Here is a 21,128-nt window from a genome sequence, read left to right as displayed (position 1 = left end):
CTCATATTTATTGCCTTGCCATTTCTCTACAGCCGATCAGTCCGCCAACTCCTTGGTAATGGAGGATTTTAAAATAAGACACCTATTTATTTGAAATCTGTGCTGAAGAATGTTTCTGCACTTATTTTTAGACCTTTAGCACAATCCTAGTTCTAGCCTTCACCTGAAGATGTTATGGTGGTGTGCTTCCTTAAGCCTTCATTCATCCATCGTCACATGCAGCCCACCTAGATCTCACATGTGCTTGCCGGACTGGCAGGAGAGTAGACTCTTCAATGTCTCCTCTTATGAATTGCCTTACCATTTCTCTACAGCCGATCAATCTGCTAACTCCTTGGCAACGAAGGATTTTAAAATAAGATTACTATTTATTTGAAATCTGTGCTGAAGACTGTTTCTACTCCTTTACAAAAAAAAAATGAGACCTTTAGCAGAATCCTAGTTCTAGCCTTCACCTGAAGATGTTTTGGTGTGCTTCCTTGAGCCTTCACCAATGACATGTGAAATTTTGGCATACTGATACAAAGGCCAAAATAAATGGACAAATATATGCTGTTGAATGGAGATACTGAATTTCGCAAGGAAAATTAATCAAATTAGAACTCAAGTACTTTAAATGGATGATGCACAAATCAGCTTATCCCATCCCTTGTCTGTCTGATGTTGATATGAGCAACAATAAGGGGCTCAAGATTACCATCCAAAACAGAAGTTAAGTCGGGCAGTTGGACACCAGTTTTTACATCTCGTACTAACTTGTATGGGTGAAACACATACCTCCGCGCCTCTTGCTTCCACATATCGGCAATGGCCTCTCTATTGATTTGTTTTACATTGGACACTCCCTGCTCTGTTGCTATCACCAGTAGTCTGGCTTTCAACCGGTTAAGAGCCTTCATATTATTTGCAAAATGGCTCCTTTCACCTATAAGTAAAAGCACATGCTGTGAAAGGCTAAACTATGTGAAGTGAACTGAGAAGGAAACAGTGAGAAACTACAGAGGGAGACAAAACAGTGAGCAACTACAATTACCAAGGACTTCATGAATACCACAAAGTGAATTGGTGTTTCCAATTATAACGAGTTTCATCTGATTTTATCAAGGGGGTCTCAAGCTAGGTTCAACAAGTTAAAATCGGCCCTAATTCAACAAGGGTCACAATCCAAGTCGACTTGAAATTTTGTTCAGTGCTGTGTGTTTAAGAACCTTGTGTAGTCTGAATCTTTGAAGAATATTTGGAGTAAACAGTGGAGTTTCTGGATTAGCCTATTGAGTTTCTAAATATTTTTGAGGGCTCCATTAATTTGTCTAAGCTTAAAGCTAAAAGAATAATAAAACAAAAGGAATGAATTATCCATCTAACTCGACCTGCAGCTTTTCATGTACCCAGTCGATGTTTTCAAAATTGTTTTCTCGAGGGATGCCATGTTATTCTAATGTAGTTATTTGTATAGTATATCGTCTAACCATGCAAATAAGGTGTAAGATTGTATGGATCACCAAAAGCTCCAATAAAACACCATTTTGACATACTGCGAAGCATTTTTGGGATGTTACTTAGGATGCCCCATTTTCTGAACATCAAACACCTCTAATACAGATTTCTATTGTCACATTTCCCAATCCTTTTTCTTAACTTCCTTGAGAATCAAGTAGATGTGTAGGGCTGCTACAAGTCTGCCTATAAGGACAGGATACATTGGTGCCCCATGACACTTTATGGATATCGTTAAATGCTAGATGTCAAAAACTAGACAAGGAATTGCAATAAAAATGAAATTAGACAAGTATCTTTTTAAAACTTCAGTAACTCTATGGGCATAGTAGCCATTGACAATAAAATGATTTTTGTGTATGCGCCACAGTTGACCATGAATATGCTTGTTATGTGATTGGAAGTCCAAATGACTAGAATAAAGTTCATAGAAAAACAATTTCTAAGGTCTGCAAAATTTTCTACCTGAAATCAGGGGTATTTTTGTCATTTCACATGTAGTGGGTTCATGAATTCAAATTCGGATCATAGTTCCGAAAATGAAATTTGAATTTCATGTTAAAATGATATTTAAGTGGAAAATGCATCTTGAATTTTGAAAGCAATTTATTAACTATTTCAAACTTTATTCAAAGTGCATAGGACCCAAAGGAGGCAAGAGGAGGTAGTAAGAAAAGACTTGATGACCTATGGTTTGACTGAGGATATGGCCCTTCATAGAGTGAAATGGCATAACAGGATTCGTGTAGCCAATCCCAATTAGTTGGGATAAGGCTTAGATGGTGATGAAGGTTCAAAGTGCTTAGGAGGGTTGGTCTCATTAGATCATCACACTTTGCAGTTTGCACAGTAACTACACACGTGCAATGTTAATAGTTGCAATCAAGGTATTCTACAATGGTTAATGTGGTAATGTTATGCGTACGGTGCCACAACGGCTGTTATAGAAAAAATGGCCCGTAACAGCCCCGTAACGGTCCATTATAGGCCCCAAAACAGGTTTTTTTTCTTTAAAAAAAAAAAAGAGGATATAACAGCTGTTACGGCCACCATTACCATTATGGAATACCTTGGTTGCAATGGTGAGCACTAGACTATCTCACCATAACTCTTGCTCATGTGCACATTACACTAGTTGAAATGCATTTCACATGCATCTCTAATTGTAGCTAATGCATTAAGTTAACATCCTATGCATTAATTCGCATGCTCTAAATCTTCATGTATGCCAATCACCCATGTATTGAAATGGCATGCATTTCATTCAGTAAAGATCATATACATAACATACATTAGTGTACACATTAAATAACATGCATTAATTGGCATGCATTTCATTTAGTAAAGATCATATACATAACATAAATTAGTGTACACATTAAATAAGATGCATTAATTGGGATGCATTTCATTCAGTAAAGATCATATACATAACATACATTAGTGTACACATTAAATAACATGCATTAATTGGCATGCATCTCATGCATGCATATACATTTGGTTGATACATGAATTTCATGCACTTATGATTTTCCATGCGTGTCATATACTAAGAAAGCACACATGCATGTCATGCATTAGTAGACATACACCTCATGCATTTGTGACATGCATCTCACGTATTAGGATGATATGCATGATCTTTCTAACAAGTATTTCATGCATATATTTCAAATATTAAGATAATATGCATGCACTTTAAGAATACGTGCACACCTCACATAGGCATTTCATACATTCAATGCTTTTATTTCATGCATAAGCTAAAATGACACCCCATGCATGTGTCATTCGAGCATACTTGCATCAATTCACATGCATGTTGCATTGACGAAATTGACATACATGCATCCTTCCATGAAGATGCATGCATATGCCTCTAGATTAAGGTGAGATGCATATGCATCTATATTTCAAATTTGACATGCCATTAATTAGTATGCATCATTTGACATTCGTTTCATATAGAAGAGTATAGTGAACATGCAAAAAAAAAAAAAAAGGATGAAGAATTAGATCATAGGGACAAATTGGAAAATGATCCACTTCCAAAAGATTGAAAGATCCAATGATATTAGAGGCTGGACAGCTAGCAGTATTAAGCCGAGCCTCCACGAAACGTGTCGTGAAGACAACACCGAGGGTGACACGTGGTGCAAGATCGTGACGATTGTGGATGGGGGAAGGAACTCGGCCGCTACACGTGGAGAGAGGGGCGCCGATCTCAAGTGCCTTAGTGGTCTCTCTGGCAAGCGTACACAACAATTCGTGTGGAGAATGGATTCAATCCCGCACACTTCATTAGTCGTCGTACGTGGGAAACCACACCTTTTATATTTCGAGATCTCCAACAGCCCGTCTCTCTACAGGCTAGCAGCAGAATAGGGTCCAAGAAAAGCAACTGTGCTGCAGCCCTTGTTCTCATCCCCGATTGTCAGACTTTCAAATCCTCCCGATGGTCTCATTCGAGGAAAGAAGGGAGAATGATAGAGAGATTAGCTATGCATCAGAAGACTTTTCTGCTGACGAAGTGAATTCAGTCGAATCCCAGGAAGAGGGAGGCCAACAGAGTGAGCTACAGTCAGGGGGCCATGGTTCCGGGTACTTCACTGGAAGATGCAGTGATAGTTACACTGCTACGAGTCACAAAGTCATCTGCTAAAGAAGAGTTTAGTGGGCAACAGGGGGTGATGGTCTTAAAGAAGGAACAACAACATGTTCCAGGGGAGGGTGTGATTACAGAGGAACAATAGAGATGGACCAAAGACGTGCTTCAAAGGGTGGGGGGGCCTGATTGGAATGTCTTACGGACCTTGAGATGAGGATGTTGTCGACTTCTTCCATTATGTCAGGAGCAGAGCAATGCAGAACCAGCAAGAGATTCAACTAGCAAGCCTAAAAAATCCCCTAGGGGCTGGAGGGAACTCCTCAGCCTCAACTGTTCTATCAACTATGATTCAGCGAGTAAAGCTAGTAGCGGAGGTAAAAGGGGAGGAACGGGCAGAGCAGGTGTCCAATATTTATTCTATCCTTCAACGGTAGGGGGCTGGGCTGCAAGATCAAAAGGGCACAAATTAAGAAGATATGCAAAAAGTCCAAGGCAGAAATCATCGCTATCCAGGAAACCAAGCTGCATGCCATAGACAGAGGTACGATTGATTCTTTATGGGGGATTATGAACAAACAGTGGGAGGCTTTATATGCTGTTGGTTCTGCTGCGGGGTGGGGGTGGTGGTGGGACTTTAATGTAGTCCGCTTTGTGCATGAGAAATCTAGCAGGGGCCGTGTCAATCGCAGCATGAAGAACTTCTCTGACTGAGTAGCAAGACATGAAATGGTGGATCTTCCTCTATTAGGTGCTAAGTTTACCTGGTCCAATGGCCAGCAGAACGCCATTATGTCAAGATTGGACAGATTCTTACTGACATCAGAATGGATCGAGAAGTTCCCTCTGGTCTGTCAGCGCGGGATGATTAGAACCATCTTAGATCATCGTCCAATCATTCTAGAAGTTCCCGCAGATAATTGGGGCCCCAAACCTTTCAGATTTGAGTTGGCTTGGGTCAGTATAGAAGTGTTCAAAGACTTGATTGTTGATTGGTGGAACTTTTTCAGTGTCAAAGGTTATGCCGGGTTTTGGCTACGCAGAAAACTAAAAATGCTGAAACAGAAAATCAAAATTTGGAAAAAAGTAATTGGACTCGAGAGGTTGAATTCGATGAAATGGCTTCGAAAATAAATCAGCTGGAACTCCGGGAGGAATCTGGTGCCTTGACGGAGGAGGATAAAGACAAAAGGGCCTCATTGCTTCTCAAGTACGCTAAAGGAGGAAATTAAGTGGAGACAATGGTCAAGAGCAGTGTGGCTAAATGAAGGTGACAAAAACACTAAATTCTTTCACAACATTGCAAGTGCTCAAGCAAGAAGTAACCACATTACCACTTTGATTGTTGATGGTGAATGAACCTCATATGAAAGGAAAAATTGCAAACAATATCTTTCGATAAAATCTGCTATCCACCAATCATTGGAACAGGCCACCTGTAGATTTTTTATCTTTCAAAAGGCTATCGGAGGGCAAGGCTACTTCCCTTGAAGCTAACTTTTCAGTTGAAGAGGTTAAGGTTGCGATTGATTCGCTTTGTGGAGATAAAGCTCCAAGGCTTGAAGGTTTCCCTATCACTTTCTTTCAGATTTTTTGACCCATGCTAGAGAGGGACATCATGGAATTTAAGGTCGAATTCGCCAAGCGTGGCAGGCTCTCAGTGGACATTGGGCCTTCTTTCATAGCCCTTATCCCTAAGCTCGAAGGAGTAGAGCGATTGACTGATTTTCGCCCTATCAGCCTGATTGGGGGGCCGTACAAGATCCTTGTGAAGACGTTGGCTCTGCGTCTCCAGGGCGTGTTATCAAAAGTTATTGCTGAGAATTAGAGGGCCTTCATTTTGGGAGACAAATTCTAGACACGACGCCTATAGCTCATGAATGTATCTAATCTAGATATAGAGAGAAGAAAAGTGGATCGGTGTGCAAGCTAGACCTACAAAAGGCCTATGATCACGTAGAATGGGATTATTTAGACTATATGTTGGACAAGGTGGGGTGGGGTCAGAAATGGAGGGATTGGATGCGATCTTGTGTGCAGTCAGCTTCCTTCTCCATTTTGGTAAACGGTTCTCCAAAGGGGTTCTTTAAGGCATCTATGGGTTTAAGGCAAGGTGATCCCCTATGTCCCTACCTTTTTGTGATAATTGGCGAGGTTCTGAATGTCGCCAAAAGGAGCGGATGGCATAGCTTCTGGTTTTAAAGTTTCTACTGATAGCCTCTTGGTTAGTCATTTGCAATATGCAGATGACACAATCTTATTTTGTAATGCGGATAAGACCTCGGTGGATAACCTCCGTAAAATCATTGTTTGCTTTGAAGCGATATTCAGGCTTAAAGTTAATGTGGCAAAAAGTGAAATGTTGGGGATCCATGTTTCCGCGGAAGAGCTGGAAAGGCTTGATAAAGTTTTTGGTTGTAAGACGGGCTCTTTTCCTTCTATATATCTAGGCCTCCCACTTTGCTTAGGAAAGCCTGTTATTCACCTTTGGGACAGGGGCATTGAGAGAATTGAAAGGAAGATTATCAGTTGGAAATGTAGGTGCCTATCTCTGGGTGGGAGGTTAACTCCTCTCAAATCAGCATTCTCAAATATGCCAATTTACTATATGTCTCTTTTCAAATGCCCAACTTTAGTACTCAAGTGGTTAGAAAATATGAAGGATTTTCTGTGGAATGGATCTCAGGATAACAAGAAATTTCATCTCTTGAAATGGGAGGACGTCTGCAAGCTGAAGTCTGAGAGAAGCGCAAGGATAAAAGACTTGGGGTCCATGAATATGGCGCTTCTAAGGAAATGGCATTGGAATATCGATTATGAATCAGTAGGCCTTTAGATATGGGGTTCAAAGGAGAGGGTGGTTCATCAAATGATCATCTTTCTACTGTGCGTCTTTCACCTAGAAAGCTATTGCGACCACAAAGCACTTAGTAAGGATGGGAATTTCCTTCCTCATCAGCAAAGTGGACCGTACACGCTTTGGGTGGACACTTGGTGTGTGACAAGGCTCTTCAAGATTCAAGATTTATACCCTCGGCTAGCAAATCTAGCCACGGATTGCTTCATCCTAGTATCGCATTGTTACTCCTATTGTGGGGGATCTGTAGCTTGGTCCCCCCCGGAGGACTCGTTGATTTGGAAAGGACACAATTCTAGAAAGTTTTTAACCATCAATAATCTTCAATGACGATCACTAATTCTTCTGAATGTTTGTTTGATGTGTATGAAAGATGCAGAGACTATTAACCACCTATTCATACACTGTGTATTTGCACAGAAAGTTTGGGACTTCTTCCTCGCCGAGTTGCATGTGGCTTGGATTATACTGGTTTCGGTCGATGCTCTTCTTTGGGCTTGGCATGGAGGAAGCGGGAAATTCAGCAAGGTTATATGGAGGTTAATCGTTATAGAAATTTTGTGGGCAATTTGGAAAGAGAGGAACGATTGGTGTTTCAAAAACCAAAAATCCACAGAGAATGGGGTGATTAGAATAGTTATGGATTTCGTCAGGCTTTGGGCTCATGTAATTTCAGCCACGGTTGACTCTTCCATAAGGGTGGCTCTCTAATTTTTCTTTGTATTCCTTCCTTTTGGAAGGCTTTCTAATAATATTCTTTGTTATCTCTTTAAAAAAAACTAACTTTCAAGGTTAGGGTATTTTGGTCACTTCACATCTGAATTTTCAAATGTCAAATTGAAACTATATTTTTTAACATCTTAGTTAATATAAACCCATGGTTCAAGTTTCGAGTACATTCAATCAGCATTTTGGATAACAACATATTTTCGAATTTCAAAGGGTTTTTTTCATAGATAGCTAAATATGACACTGGGAACTCCTGGTAGTGTTGTGCTTGTGCTAGCCAATCTTAAGCCTGGGATAAGGAAGAGGGGTGCAGGTTGGATGGGCAACGAGTTTCCAAACTTCTGCCAAGTAATCACGAAAGCTGACCCAAGATAGAGAACTCTCCCTGGTAGCAATGCCCTAGCTAGGCCAAAGCCTATATGCTAATGGGCTTTGGCCCAGCTAGCGCATTGCTACCAAGCAAAGTTCTCTATTTTGGGTCGGTTTTTGTGATTACTTGGCAGGAAGTTTCGCCCAACTAGCACATTGCTACTAGGCAGAGTTCTCTATTTTGGGTCAGGCAGCCAATTGCCAAACTTTTCCCAAACAATCAAGAATGACAAGCCCAAACAGATGGAACAAGTCTAGGATGATGAGCCAAAGTGACACAGGATGGTCCAACTCTAATCATTCAATGCAGAATCCTAAATGTGACATGGCCACTATCCAAAATGACTGTTGACATTCTAGATACTTTTCCTGATAGTTCTTTATAATTTGACTAGAATTGGTAGTTAGGACCAATGTTTGAATTATCTCCAATATTATCTTTATCTCCGGCTTCGCGTTACCGATAACATTGGTAGTGATACCGATAACGTTAGTAGTATCAGAAATTCAAGGTATTAGCAATTTATTGCTAATGTAATCGTCAAAATTTTCAACTATGTAAATTCTAGGTGTCGCTTGTATTACCAATGCATCAACATCGTCAATGTATCGCCAATATTTTCGACTATGTAAATTCTAGGTAATGCTTGTATTATAAGTGTATCAACAATATTTCAATAATATCGCCAACGTATTGATATCATCAGAATTTTGTTTATTAGAATTTTTTTTTCATTTTTTTTTTCATGGGCACGTGGTTGTATGTAGTGTTCAATTTGTCATTGATAATATTAATAATATCATGATATTATTGATATCACAACATACGTGATATTGAGACCATAATCTTTCATTTATTTTCCAATTGTTGATTATTTCTTGGTGAAATATCATGTGTTGTTGATATTTTGCAATATCGATGGATGTTTGGATGAAAGGTTGGATGGTTAAATAGGCTGGATGGGATGGTTGGACTGATTTCTTAAATGGAAACTTGTTATGTATGCATTCTTTTTGCAATTTTTTTATTTTTAAATATGCAAATATGTATATATTAACGTCTCCTGAAGTTTCGCTGAAAATTCCACCGGTTTTCCCACGTTTCCCCGCATTTCTGGTTTTCAACGATATTATCAGCGATATCGATAATGTTTTTGTATCCTTGGCCAGCGAAACTTGTAGCAATACCGATACTTCAAACACTTGTTAGGACAATAGCTTTCCATGTTTTATGGCTCTTTTCACTATTTATTGCCTGATAATGTAATCATGCCCTTCATTAGGGGTATTATGGCATTTTCATATTATTGGTAAAGTAATAATTAGATTAGACTCCAAAAGTGGGAGACTAATCTCAAAAGTTTCACCCTAAACATTTCCTTCCTATCTCTATTTTCTTCATTTCACCACAAAATTTTATTCTGTTGCCAAATGTTTTTTTTCCTGGCTGGATCATGTGGCAGTTTTCGAAATGCCGAAAGTGGGAACATGTGGTTCCATTGTGTTTCGTGATAACCAAAAATCAGATCCAACTTTACTGCGCATGGGCCATTCGGCTAGTTGTCTTTCTTTCTTTCAGATATAAATTCATGTGGAACTTTTTTTTACAAGTTTGCAATCATCTCTTACCATAAGATTGATATTTGGAGCATATGTATCTATGGAATAGCCTGGAACAATGGCTAATGGCTAAGATTTGTTTTGTAGGTTAGAACTGACTGGTAACCATTCTTTTCTCTGTTGGAAGCTCCATACTTCCATTGGTAGGGCCCACGGTAATGTTTATAACCGGTCTTTTTGTTGGTGTGCAAGTAGTCACAAAGTGTGAAGGTAAGCAGGAACCGATTTGAGCATGGGAAAAGAGAAGCTTCAGCTTCAAAATGTTAGCAAGTATAAACAGCTAGGAGGCAGGAGCAGGAGCACAAATCCAAAACACAATTCAAAGTGACAGTGGCACCTGGGTAGAAAATTTTGCAACCGAGGTTGTGCAGTTCTTATGTTGTTGTGTTTTTGTTTGTCCAGCATGAAAATGCATATCCGACATCTTTCATTAGTGTTTTTTTTCTTAACCATGACCCTTCATCAGTTTTATCTTATTGAAACTTCCATTTGGAAATACTACATCCAACAGCAAAATATTATGGAAAAAAAAACTACGTTTCCTTTTACTTCTGAAGTTAAGTAGAGATTGAACCATTGAGATCAATATTATTACCCTTCATCATCTAAGCCTTACCCCAATTAATTGGGGTCAGTTACAAGAATCCTATTCCGCCATTCCACTCTATCGAGGGCCATACTTCAGTTAGACCATAAGTCATCAAATCTTTTCTTAGTACCTCCATCCATGTCCTTTTGAGTGTGTTAAAAATCATATCTTCCACTAGATCTATAGATGGCGGATCTTCATTGTGATTGATCTTGGCCCACATGATTGGATTTTTTTATTTTTTTTTTCTCATTTTGATTGGTAAGGTCCATCCATGCTTCTAATCATTGATAAGATGATTAGGATTGTCCAATGGAAGTGACTCTTGAGAGAGGTATGATTAACCTAAAGTGTCCCACATAATGGGTGATCTGGATCGATGGTTGAAACTTTTCAGTTGTGATTGGTCTAGACCATCCATTTTTCTTATAATTGACAGGATCTTTAGTATCATTAAATCAAAATGATTCATGCGAGGCATGGGTAATTTAAAGCAGTGCCAACCCTATAGATAGTGTGCATCTCTTATCTAGAACAGTTAAATTTGAACCACTCCAACTCTAACAAACTGTCCAAACCATATTGAACCAGTTCAAACTAATACAAACTAGCAGTTGAACCACCAGTTGGATTGGTTTGGACAGATTTTTGCAAGAAAAAAAATGCTAATTATTCTATGGCAATGATCTCATGGATCAAGCCACTTTGAAGTTAGTGTTCAACCAGTTCAATCAAATTTGACAGCTTCACCAGTTCAACCTCCAATTTGATTTTAAAATAATGGATATATGTATGATGATACCTGAACACTGGACATTTATGCCAGTTGGGATGTGGCGGATGTTAACTGCAAGTTCTGTTCTGCAACCAAGCCGCTCTTCTCCACAAGCCAATATAGAAGCGACCTCCAAATCTCCATCCTCCATTTGTAGATCGGGCGCCTTCTCAAGGAAGAGAGGAATAACATCCACTCCTGCCAAGATACTCTGCAATTTTTCATATTAGCATGGCTTTCACACCTCAAAATGGAAGAAGACAGGCATTTACACAAACATATCAACATAAAAGCAGTCTTTCAGAATTTGAGGTCTTTTGATGTCTGTAAAGTTGTAGACAGTTCAATGTTTTAGCCAGTAAAATCTTTATCATCTAACATGGATTCTGAGTGTAGCTATAAGAGAAATCAGTGAGGGTCATAGAACTTTTTCTTATAACCAAACTGAAAAACAATGGAAAGATGATCATATACAAAAAGTTATATACTGGAGAAGAGTACTCTCATAGCATGGCTTGCGAGATGAGTGTTACCAAGATAAAGAACAAAACTATTAGAAACATGCTCTATCCTGCAAGAAGCACCATCCAACCAAACAGGATACAATTGTTCCATTTTATTTTTAGTGCACATACATCTTCTATAAACTGTATTCAAGACTTAGCAAGACTTGGCTAAGAGACTTTTTCTTGTTCTATATTTTAATTTTTGAGAGAACAATTATTTCATTAAAGAAGGAAAAAAAATAAATCAAGAGATAGGACAAGAATTCCCAGCACAGAGAAAAGATCTAAGAATACCCTCTTTGGTCAACATGTTGGCAAGAATTCCCAATACAGAGAAAAGATCTAAGAATAATGGACCGATAACAGCCCATTATGACTCTGTAATGCACTAACGCCCTGTTACGGCCCCATAACAGGGCCGACACAGTATTTTAAAAAAAGAGAAAAAAAGAAAAGAAAAAGAAGAAGCCGTAACAGCCTGTATTGTAATAGTAACGATGGTGGCGGTTATAGCCACCATTACCGTTACGGAATACTATGCTTTGTACTGAGCTTGGACCTATTACCTTGGCCCAGGGACTGGGCTTGGGCCTTGCATGTGTGGCCCGATCAAATTTCAGGCTGAGTTTGGCCTGAATTCATTTTAGCCTGACTCAGCTCGATCCAACTTCATATGCTGATGTGTTATATTTTACAAAGATGCCATCCCAATCCTCAATAAGGCAACACATGCATCTTAAGTGTAGACCACTGTTTTTGTTCCTCTAAACGTCTATTTCTTCATGCATGTGTGGCCCAGTTGATCAATGGATTAGGAACATTCAAGTGGGAAATAGGGATATTATAATTTTTTTGGGCTTAGCAGGGCAGGGCCAAGGACCAACCATTTTTTTTTTCAGGCCCAAGTTTGGGCTTGCTATGCTAGTCCATGCCAGGCTCAGGCTAGCTTGGGCCTTGGGGCTTAACTCTTAAGTGTGGGTCAGGCTTATCATGGCCTGGTCCAAAACCAGCCCATTAGCACCCTATCTAGTTGAGTGGTAAGGAGGTATGTACTCCACAAAATAAGGGGAAAATGGGAATAAAGGATCTAAAATTGCAAATCAAGTGTTGCTAGGAAAGTGGCTTTGGAGGTTTCGCACAAAAGAAAACTGCTTGTGGAAACAAATTATCTCTTCTAAATATGGAGTGCAGGAAGGAGAGTGGCTCACTTCTGGCTCTTCTCCGTCTACCAAGCCTCGGGTCTTTGGAAGGCGATGATGAAGTGGTCCCAAGAGTTCATGAATGGTGTCCAATTTGATGTGGGGGATGGCTCCCCATCAAATTTTGGGAAGATTAATGGCTCTTTGAGACTCCACTTCATGCAAAGTTTGACGGACTATAATCTTTCTTTTTCTTTTTTTGAAGAATGAAAAATATATTAAAGGCAAGCAAAACAAACAGAAACAAAGCAAACAACTAGAGGGAAAAAAGACAAAAAAAACAAAAACAACAAGAAACCTTGGAAACTGCTATACAAGTCAAGACTCGAAACCAGAGGGCTCCTTGCAAGCGAAAAGGCCCCCGTGCAAATAAACTAACCCAGGATAGACGAAACGATATATCTGTCTATGAGGGCTAGACTGACATACCATTCCTTCAAATCCCTGAAAATATGAAGCGTAATAAAGGAGGATGGAAAATGTTCTAAAAGCAATGCAGATTTCTTTTGCACCAAATTGCCCAGAGAGATGCCATTCCCGTTAGCCACCACAACATTCTTATATCTTTGTCGAAGCAGGGATTGTGGCAAGCATGGAGAAAGCCATTGATGGAACTAGGCATCACCTAGGAGGCAGCTGACCAGATGTTCACAACATAATGTAAATGGAGGAAGAGGTGGGGGATGGCCTCAGCGTCATTGTGGCCAATGTTCGAAGTATTGGTATCGCTAGCCAGGGATATGGAAACAATGTCGATATCGCCAATAATATCGCCGATAACCTGACATGCGGGGAAACATGGGAAAAATGGCGGAATTTTCAGCAAAACTTCAGGAGATGTTAAAGTGTACATATTTGCATATTTAGAAATAAAAAAATTGCAAAAAGAATGCATACATAACAAGTTTCCATTTTAATGGGGCCTTAAAAGCATGTGTTGTTGTAAGAAATCAGTCCAACCATCCCATCCGGCTCATTTAACCATCCAACCTTCCATCCAAACATCCATCGATATTGGAAAATATCAACAACACATGATATTTCACCAAGAAATCATCAACAAGTGGAAAGGAAACGGAAGATTGTGATCTCAATATCGTGCATGTTGCGATATCGATAATATTGAGATATTATCAATATTATCAATGACAAATTGAACACTACATACAACCATGTGCCCATGAAAAAAAAAAAAATTTGAAAATTTTTTTTTATAATAAACAAAATTTTGATGATATCAATTCGTTGGCGATATTATTGAAATATTGTCGATACACTTATGATACAAGCATTACCTAGAATTTACATAGTCGAAAATATTGGTGATACATTGGTGATATTGATGCATTGGTAGTACAAGCGACACCTAGAATTTACATAGTTGAAAATATTGGCGATTACATTAGTGATATTGATACGTTGGCGATACTTAGCGATACATTGCTAATACCTAGAATTTCTAATACTACCAACGGTATCGGTATCGCTACCAGTGTTATCAGTATCGCTGAGCTGGAGATAAAGATAATATTGGAGATATTTCAATAATATCGGAGATAATTTGAACACTGGTTGTGGCCAAGGTGTCCCGTATCGGTATCGGTTGGTGTAACGGTGCCCTCCGAAACTGATACAGATACGGGGGCCTAACGGCCCTAACGGCTCAAATTTGTTTTTCCCAAAAAAAAATGGAAAAATATGGATTAAATCCGGAATATTCTAAGCATTCCAAATATGCATTCATTTATAAATTGGAACATGTTTATGGCAGTGTAATGGTCCACTCTTTGGTGAGAAGTTGTATCGGACTGTCTGATGAATTTATGAACCAGATATCCTGAATTTGACTACAAAATTCATATATTTAATTTTCTAACTATCTACTATCAATGATAGATATATTAGAATGAATGTAATATGAAAATATCTTACATTTAGGTGTTTGCAATTATTTTTGAGGGCCAAAATTCATGCGTAAATAGAAAAAAAATATTTTAAAAAATAAATAAAATGGCACCCCAAATATGTAAAATGCACATTAACCTGTTCTACTATGATTAACACATCATATGGCATCATTAAAACAGCAAAAGAATCATTAAAAAATGATTTTTCGAATTTTCAAAAAAAGGGCTAAAATAAATGCGTAAATAAAAAAATATTAAAAAAATATAAAATGGCACCCCAAATATATAAAATGCACATTAACATGTTCTATTATGATTAACACATCATATGACATCATTAAAACAGCAAAAGAATCATTAAAAAATGATTTTTTGAATTTTCAGAAAAAGGGCCGAAATAAATGTGTAAATAGAAACAAATATAAAATGGTACCCCAAATCTGTAAAATGCACATTAACATGTTCTACTATGATTAACACATCATATGGCATCATTAAAACAGCAAAAGAATCATTAAAAAATGATTTTTCGAATTTGCAAAAAAAGGGCCAAAATAAATGCGTAAATAGAAAAAAAAATATTTAAAAAAATATAAAATGGCACCCCAAATCTGTAAAATGCACATTAACATGTTCTACTATGATTAACACATCAAATGGCATGATTAAAACAGCAAAACAACCATTAAAAATTGATTTTTCGAATTTTAAAAAAAGGGGCCAAAATTCATGCGTAAATAGAAAAAAATATTAAAAAAATTATTAAATGGCACCCCAAATCTGTAAAATGCACATTAACATGTTCTACTATGATTAACACATCATATGGCATGATTAAAACAGCAAAACATATTAAAAAAAATATAAATACCTATTTTTGACGAATTTTTGAAAAATGGCCCACCGAGCTTTGATTCAAGAAAATCCGTAATATAATGTGTTTTTATTTCAAATACCTAGCCAAGGTTGGTCGAAATTAGTAGTAGGAGTAAGAAACAGTTTGGAAGCAAGATGTTTCAAAAAAACAGCAAAAACAGAGCTTAAAATGAAAAAAAAAGTTACCGTTATTCGGCCGATACGGGCCCGTAACGGCCCATAACGGCCGTTACGCCCCGTAATGGGCCCGTATCGGCCGATACAGGTACAAAATCGGGTAACGGCCGATACGACCCCGAAAACTGTTTTGGCACACCATGGTTGCGGCAAAGGAGGCAAACATTTGGAACAATCATCACTCGCCTCTGCAAGTTATCCACTATGAGAACTCTCCCTCTAGCTAGAAGCTAGACGAAAGTTGCAACCTTTGGAGGAGCTTTATAAGAATAGGTGCGGAAGGGAGAATCTTGATCTGAAGACGAACTGCTGATGAAGTTGAAGAAGGATTTGGTTGAGAAGATCCCAGAGGAGGAGAGCAACCAGGAGAAACAATCATCTGCCTCGAGGGATGGCAAAATCCCTTGCAGATGATGAATAAGTTTGAGAAAGGCTCTAGATTCTGATACAAAAAGGGCCATTATGCAAGGGAGACACCAAACTCCTATTCCAACAAGCAAGAAGCAATCAGCTACAAAAATAGAGGTTAGTGGAGAGACTAGCCAGGTTAGGATAGATAGCCGATAGGGGCTTGTCTAGAACCCATCTATCCAACCAGAATGTAATCCTAGAGCCATTCCCAAACTAAAAGAAATTCCTTTCAAGAAGGTATCCTTAAAGCCTGCAATGGCTCTTCAAATATTAGAGACTCTAGAGAGGGTGGAAGATTTTGTGAACCAGCTACCCTCCTCGACATCATATTTAGCAGTTATAGATTCCCTCTACGAATTGCCAGTCTCCATTCTGAAACACCAAAACCATTTTCCTAGATGGGTAGAATTGACATCCGACAAAGCCCTTATCTCTGCTCTTCCCTCGATGTAAGGTTTACAAACCTTAGACCAACTAAGAAGGTGAAATTTATGGTGAGGGGAACTGCCATTCCAAAAAAAATCTTTATGAAGTTTTTCTATCTTGAGGATGATTTAGGACAATGAATTATGGCCCCGAAGGTTCAACTGAGCTAATTTAATAAAAGAAAGATGGCCCCCAAGAGAACGATAGCGGCTCTTCTAGGGAGCAAGCTTCCTTCCCATTCTTTCGATAACAACAAAGATGACTAGCAGGCTTGCCAATACAGAGGGGGAGACCCAGGTATTTAGAGGGGAAGGAACCAGTATTACATCCAAAGACAGTTGCAAGAGAGGAGAGAATATCATTGGAAATGTTAATGCCCAACAATTCACTATTGTAAAGGTTATCTTAAGGTCATAAATGGCTTCAAAGCAACAAATAACCATCCTCAAAGTTCAAACTGCTGATAGAAGCTTCGTAGAATAAAAGCATGTCATCTGCAAATTGAATATGGGATATTGGAGGAGTGGAATTAGCGACTTTGAAGCCATTGAAGTAGCCAAACAATTCCCGTTTGGATAACATCCGGCTAAGGCCATTAGCCACAATAACAAATAGAAAAGAGGATAGGGGGTCTCCCTAAGGGGCCTAGAAGAGGAGAAAAAAACCTTTAGGGGATCCATTCACTAGAACTGAGAAGAAAGCAGAAGAGAGACAGACTCGAATCCAACCACGCAACTTCTGACTGACACCAAATCTTCCTAACATATAATTAAGATAATCCCAATCTACATGATCAAAAGCTTTTTCGATGTCTAATTTGCATACTAAACCCCCATACCAAATCTATTACGAGAGTCGATACATTCATGAGCTAAGAGTGTAGTCCAAAATTACTCTATTTGCATGAAAGGCTCCTTGAGCTTCCAAAATAATATTGGTGAGAACAAGTTGCAATTTGGAAGCTAGAAGTTTAGCTAAAATCTTGTATGGGGCCCTAGAAGGCTAGTTGGATGAAAATCCTCAAGATCAAAGCATAGTGTGCCATAAAGGCCATTATAGGAACGTAAATGCCATTACGTAAAGGTAACGGTGGCAACCGTTACACATTACGGGGTTGTAACGACCATAACATCCGTTATGGAAAAAATGACCCATAATTGCTGCAAATGACCCGTTACGTCCCCTGTAAATAGAGCTAGACACCGAATTGAACCGAGTCAAGCTTGGCCCAGCTCGACTCAGCCAGCAGCCAACCCCACCTCTAGTTCGGCTTGGCTCGGTCAACAGCTTGGGTGAGCTCGAGCCGAGTACAAGCTAGAACTTTCGAGCTGAGTTCGAGTTCGACGTCGAGCTTTCGAGTTCAAGGTTGTACATTACATAAAATTCAATTAATAACAGTGGAAATGAAAATCGAAAACAACTTACAAACCGAAAAGTATAAATATTACAATTACAAATTTATAACAACATTAGATGCGTTTCTTTTTTGTCGTTATTTATTACAGGAGACGAGATTCGTTTGTTGAGCTCGAGCTGCTATTCAATTCTTCATATACGTACATGTTCACCTCTCCCGAATTGAAAGGTGGAGAGTTTTTTACCGTGCTCTTGTATAGTTTGAATTAGATTGTTTATACTCTCTTTATGAGCAGATTTATACATAGTACCCAATGCCCTGTAAATTGCACAGAGACTGGAGAAAAACTTGGATGGTTTGTTACTCTTTTTCTTTTTGCTCGTATAGCTTGATCCTGCTTTGGCATCATATTGTTTTGGAGAACATCGTTGATGTATAAAAACCTCTTCCATACTACGTTTCACGGTAAGTTAGAATTGTTATTCTTCTAATGCTAATAAGTTGGCATCCTCATCTACCTTGAAATTATTATTATTACTATTTTATTTTTTTTTGGGATGAGGGGGGGGGGGGGGGGGTTTGCATCTCCAACCTGACAAGATAGGTGTACCTTGATCTGATTTGTTTTGTTAACAAACTTAGCCCCACACAAATGACACAAAATCTTCAATTTTCTGGACTTCGAAGAATGGACTAAGGAACCGTAGTCCCAAACGTCGAACGATGGTTCAGTTGACGACATATCTATACTGTTGGAGAAATTAGTATTTTGGCAATAATGAAATATGAAAAACAAAAGCAAAAATGAAATATGAAAAATAAAAGCAGTAATGAAATATGAATTATAAGATAAATAAAAGCATAATATGAAAATGAAATAAAAGTCATTGTTGCATTGCACTTACCACTTCCTTCAACGTTACATTCAAGTACACATTATATCAGTTTCAAGCAAGGTATCCCGTATCGGTATCGGTTGGCATAACGGTGCCCTCCGATACCGATACGGATACAGGGGTGTAATGGCGATACGAGGGTGTAACGTAACGGTGCAATTTTTTTTTTTTTTTGCCAAAAAAATGAAAAAATATAGATTAAATCTGGAATATTCTAAGCATTTCAAATATGCATTCATTTATAAACTGGAACATGTTTATAGTGGTGTAACGGTCTACTCTTTGGTGAGAAGTTGTATCAGATTGTCTGATGAACTTATGAACCAGATAACCCGGATTTGACTGCAAAACTCATATATTTAATTTTCTAACTATCTACTATCAATGATAGATATATTAGAATGAATGTAATATGAAAATATCTTACATGTGTAATATATTCGAATTTTAAAAATAAAGGCCGAAAATAGTGCGTAAATTAAAAAAAATTATAAAAAAATATAAAATGACAACAACAATTTGTAAAATGGACATTAACATGTTCTACTATGATTAACACATCATATTCTACTATTAAAATAGCAAAACATTCAATAAAAAATAATTTTTCAAATTTGTTTTTAAAAAAGGGCTGAAAATAGTGCGTAAATAGAAAAAAATTATTAAAAAATATAAAATGACAACAACAATCTGTAAAATACACATTAATATCTTTTACTATGATTAACACATCATATTCTACCATTAAAACAGCAAAACATTGAATAAAAAATGATTTTTCGAATTTTTTTAAAAAAAAAGGGGCCGAAAATAGTACGTAAATAGAAAAAAATTATAAAAAAATATAAAATGACAACAACCTGTAAAATGGACATTACCATGTTCTACAATGATTAACACATCATATTATACCATTAAAACAGTAAAACATTTAATAAAAAATAATTTTTCGAATTTAAAAAAAGGGCTGAAAATAGTGCGTAAATAGAAAAAATTATTTAAAAAAATATAAAATGACAACAACAATCTGTAAAATGGACATTAATATCTTCTATTATGATTAACACATCATATTCTACCATTCAAACAACAAAACATTGAATAAAAAATATAAATACCTATTTTTGAGGAATTTCTGGAAAATGGCCCACGGAGTTTCGAATAAGAAAATCCTTAATATAAGTTGTTTTTATTTGTAATATCAAGTTAAGAGTAGTCAAAAATAGTAATAGAATGATTTAGGAAGAGTTTGGAAGAAAAAAGTGAAAAAACAAACCTTAAAAAGAAAAAAAAAAAAACCATTTTTTGACCGTTACACCCTGACCGTTATAGGGCAGTAACGGTCGTTACAGGGCCGTTACGGCTACAGAATCGGGGGGTGCCCCATTACGGCCCCGTATCGCGTAACGGCCACTGCTGTTACCAATACGTATCGACTGCTATGGTCGTATCGTAACAGATACGGGACACCCTGGTTTCTAGTTTCAACAAATTAACAATAATTTTTAACCTAACCTCATTCACGTTACTATTGTTGCAGGTGTAGTCTCGTCTTGAGATTCGTTCTCCTCCTCGTCCTCCTTAATATCAAAACTATCATCTCCCCAAATCAGATGCAACCAATCTTGTGTACTAATTAATGCTTCGACTGGTTTTGGTGAAAGAGAGCTTCGATGCTTATTCACAACCCTATTCCCCGTGCTAAAAGCAAAGTCTGATGCCACTGTTGTAATTGGACTTAACAATACGTCCTGTGCCATCATCGATTAGTGTAGAGTATTTTACTTCACTAACTCTCATCTTCCACCACTCCAAAACATTGAAGTCTGAGTCCTGACGCCTTACGATTGACTCTTTGAGATACAAGTCTAGCTCTAATTCTTTCGTCTGATTATCTGTATCTTCGTGCTAAGAAAGATATGAATTCATCGTCGAGCATTTTGTCATTGCTTGTAAAAACGTTAGGAGCTCTAACTTCTTTATCACTCAATGTGGCTGTGTGTAAAGTAGAAACATACGAAGTGTACAATTCTTCGATTGCGTCACGAAACTTGGAGGTTTCGATTACAGCCCTTCGATCAGAATAAATCTTCATAAAAATGAACTTAATATAGCTCATTTTGCACTGAGGATCAAGAACAACTGCTAAGGCCATTAACAATTGACATTCGTCCTAGTGCTTATCGAACTTCATTTGCATACCAAGTGCTATCAGTTGTACAAAATCTGAACCCTTGTTGGCACTTTTTCTCAGGGCTTTCTTAATCTTCCAAACAGATTGAAGAAACATATTTGTTGTGGGATACTTATTTTCAGAAAAAAAATCTTA

At 37.9% G+C, this 21,128-nt stretch overlaps 1 protein-coding gene across 1 annotated transcript in view; it reads right to left on the bottom strand.

Annotated features, from left to right (window-relative positions):
- Positions 1 to 548: 548 nt before the first annotated feature.
- Positions 549 to 21,128, bottom strand: part of LOC131228201 (peptide chain release factor PrfB3, chloroplastic) — an 83,516-nt gene continuing 62,936 nt past the window's right edge. The window contains exons 5-6 of the mRNA XM_058224078.1: positions 11,072 to 11,255; positions 549 to 925 (exon numbers count right to left, since the gene is read on the bottom strand). Of these exons, the coding sequence (XP_058080061.1) occupies positions 633 to 925; positions 11,072 to 11,255 (477 nt within the window). The 3' untranslated portion in view covers positions 549 to 632. The remainder of the gene's footprint in view (positions 926 to 11,071; positions 11,256 to 21,128) is intronic.

This window comes from Magnolia sinica, chromosome 15, assembly GCF_029962835.1.
Source record: "Magnolia sinica isolate HGM2019 chromosome 15, MsV1, whole genome shotgun sequence".
Lineage (NCBI taxonomy): Eukaryota > Viridiplantae > Streptophyta > Magnoliopsida > Magnoliales > Magnoliaceae > Magnolia > Magnolia sinica.
This window is presented reverse-complemented; position numbering and strand designations above follow the sequence as displayed.